At 44.5% G+C, this 3,150-nt stretch overlaps 1 protein-coding gene across 1 annotated transcript in view; it reads left to right on the forward strand.

The window, feature by feature from the left end:
• The window catches only part of LOC107299289 (SLIT and NTRK-like protein 6), a 26,502-nt gene extending 23,911 nt beyond the window's left edge, over positions 1-2,591 (forward strand). The window contains exons 5-6 of the mRNA XM_015828650.1: positions 586-602; positions 1,563-2,591. Coding sequence (XP_015684136.1) covers positions 586-602; positions 1,563-2,556 — 1,011 coding nt within the window. The 3' untranslated portion in view covers positions 2,557-2,591. The remainder of the gene's footprint in view (positions 1-585; positions 603-1,562) is intronic.
• The last annotated feature ends 559 nt before the right edge of the window (positions 2,592-3,150 follow it).

Genomic DNA, 3,150 nt, shown 5'->3' on the forward strand with positions numbered 1-3,150 from the left:
AACAAATAAATATTAAATACTGTGTGGACTTCAACTCCCAGAATTCCTGAGCCAGCATGGCTGAGCTTGGAAACCTCTCCCTTTCCCCTCAGCGTGGATGGCTCAGGAATTCTGGGAGTTGAAGTCCACGAGTCATGAAAGAGCCAAGGTTGCCGACCCTTGGTCCAGACCAGATTGGGAAACTCTTTTCCACAAAGGATATTGCTTAATTTTTCATTCTTCTTCCCCAAATATGAAAATCAAACGTTTAGAGCCCTAGACTGCAACGGTTTCTTTTTAATTTACATTTGATTAGCTTATGGTATAAACTGATATAAATAACAGAAGACAAAATACGAAAGCAAATAACAGGAAAATCCAGGGAGGAAAAAGGGAAGGGAAAAATGTGGAAAAGAAGGAGGGAAAAAGAAAGAAAAAGCGTCGACTTGATGGCCACAGTTTCAATCTTCCGACAGGCACCCAAGAGATACTGGGAGTTGTTTCTTTAAACCTACATGGATTTCCTGCCTCGTATAATTTATTTTATTTTTATTTTTTTTTAAAAACAACCTTTTCCACAGTGACTCTCCAGTAAGCTATTTGCAGGCGCCTGTCAATTATTGGTAATGAAATAATGAAAAAGGGAGAAAAGGAGGGAAGGAAGGAGGAAAGGAAGGAAGGAACAAAAAACCAAAGGGAGGGTGGGAATCACAATCAAGGGGGCTGAATCCCATCTGCAAAAGGCAGAATTGGTTTGATTTCCCATCATCCAAATTCCTAATCTATAAGATTTTCTAATTGACAAACAGAAATGTTGGATCCCGAAGAAGATGGGAGATGTAGAGGGAGGTCAATGGAAGGGAAGGGAGGAGAAGGGGTGGGAGAGAGATAGGGAGGGAGGGAGGGATTGAGGGAGGGAGGAAAGGAGGGTGGGAGGGAAAAGAGAAAAATGGAAGGAAGGAGAAAGGGAAGGAAAAGAGTTGGATAACCCTTTCAGTCCCCAGCCTCAGCCCAGTCTGACCTTCTTGGAGGTCATCTAGTCAAACCCCCTGCTCAGGTAGGAAACCCTATACCATTTCAGACAAATGGCTGTCCAGTCTCTTCTTAAAAACGTCCAGTGTTGGAGCATTCACAGCTTCTGGAGGCAGGTTGTTCCACTGGTTAATTGTTCTAACTGTCAGGAAGTTTCTCCTTATTCCAGGTTGCTTTTCTCCTTGATGAGTTTCCATCCGTTGCTTCTTGTCCTGCCTTCAGGCGCTTTGGAGAATAGCTTGACTCCCTCTTTGGGGCAGCCCCTGAGATATTGGAAGACGGCTATTCTGTCCCCCCTCGTCCTTCTCTTCGTTAAACTGGACATGCCCAATTCCAGCCCCTTATACATTTGGAAATAACCCAGCCAGGAAGGGCAGCAGACATTTCAGGAGAGCAATAGATTGAGCAATAGGTTGATGAGGGTGGAATTGAACAGAAGGAAAAGGCAGAAAAGGTAGAAATGGGGGGTGGGGAGACGGGCCTTGGCTGTGGCCTGTGTGAAAGTGAAGCTTAAGGCGATGCTCTCTCTTTCTCTCCCTGCTTCTCCCCAGGATGAAGTCTTCGGCTCCGTCTCTCCTGATTGCCTGCCTTGTGATGTCCCTCAGCAGCTTCGCCCAGCTGGTCCCTCAGTGCCAGCCCTTTCTTATTTTAGAAAAAGCATTTATCTGCAACTCTTCCTCTCTCCATGAATTTCCCACCGGCTTCCCCAGTGATACCCAGACGATCTACGTTCAGTTCACCCAGCTCTCTAGCCTTGGTTCGGAGGCCCTCAAGGGTCTCCCAAACTTACAGAGGTTTCATCTGTATAACAGCCAGCTGAAGACCCTTCCGAGTGGCCTCTTCAAAAACCTCCCCCAACTGCACACCCTGGATCTCTCCAGTAATCTCTTAAAAGATCTGCCTCCGGAGATCTTCACCCATGAAATTAACCTGGCCCACTTATCCCTCAGTAAAAACCAGCTGGCTGAATTGGACCCCTCCTGGTTCCAAACCCTGGAGAACCTCAATTTCTTGTCCCTCGACCACAACGAACTGAAGGAGATCCCAGGTTCCTCCTTCCAGAAGCTGACAAACCTCTTCTCCCTGGACCTGTCCTCCAATCTCCTCCATTGTCTGTCTCCAAAGTTGTTCAACAGCCTTCCCTATTTAAAATTTTTATTCCTGAACAATAACCCAATCCGGTCTATCACCCCTAAGACTTTCCACGGGAATTCCGGGCTGTGGGGGCTCAACCTGAGGAACTGCAGCCTGACCCACGTTCCGGCTGGGCTCTTCCAGCCATTGAATGATCTGGGACAATTGGATCTCTCCACCAATGAAATCACCTCCCTGGAGCCTTCCTTTCTCAATGTGTCTTCCAAGTTCACTCTTGATCTCTCCGGAAACCCATGGGCGTGTGACTGCCGCATGCAGGCTCTCTTAAACTGGGTCCAGGGAGACAACGTTGATTTGTCCTCCAAGCAGGACATTGTCTGCGCTTTCCCGAAAAGTTTGAATGGCCAAGTTGCAACTTCACTCAACGGATCCCAACTGTGTCCCTGCTAAAGCTTCAGGAAGGGTCTTTTTCCAAGCTGCTTAGCTGGTATGCCTTCATAAAGAGTTTATTGGTTTTCTTTTACATACATATGTTAATTTTTCAACCCACGAGCTGTCTGAGCTCAGCTATGCTAATACATATTCAATTTCGAATCCTTCATTCTTTCCTCTAACCAACAATAAAATAAATCCCAAGTTTGGTAATAGTCTGTGTCTTCTTTGTCTTTCAATGTCATAGTTAATCTGTCCATCTCTGCGCATTCCAATATTTTTCTGATTATTTCCTCTGATGGCAGTCCTTCATTCTTCCAATATTGCGCAAAGATGATTCTCGCTGCTGTTGTAACGTGTAAAATCAAATATAGACTTAATAATAATAATTTATTTATTTATTTATTTATTTATTTATTTATTTATTTATTTATTTATTTAATTTAATTTATATGCCGCCCTTCTCCCGACAGGGACTCAGGGCGGCGCACAACATATTTAAAACCATTAACATATATACAATCCCCCCCTTAAAACCGAATTAAACCGAATTTTAATGTTGCGTCTTCCGAATATTTAAAACCCAATATAAAATCCACCCTAGGTCAGGTC

The sequence above is a fragment of the Protobothrops mucrosquamatus genome, unplaced genomic scaffold (genome assembly GCF_001527695.2).
Source record: "Protobothrops mucrosquamatus isolate PMUCROS unplaced genomic scaffold, P.Mucros_1.0 scaffold4765, whole genome shotgun sequence".
NCBI classification, from domain to species: domain Eukaryota; kingdom Metazoa; phylum Chordata; class Lepidosauria; order Squamata; family Viperidae; genus Protobothrops; species Protobothrops mucrosquamatus.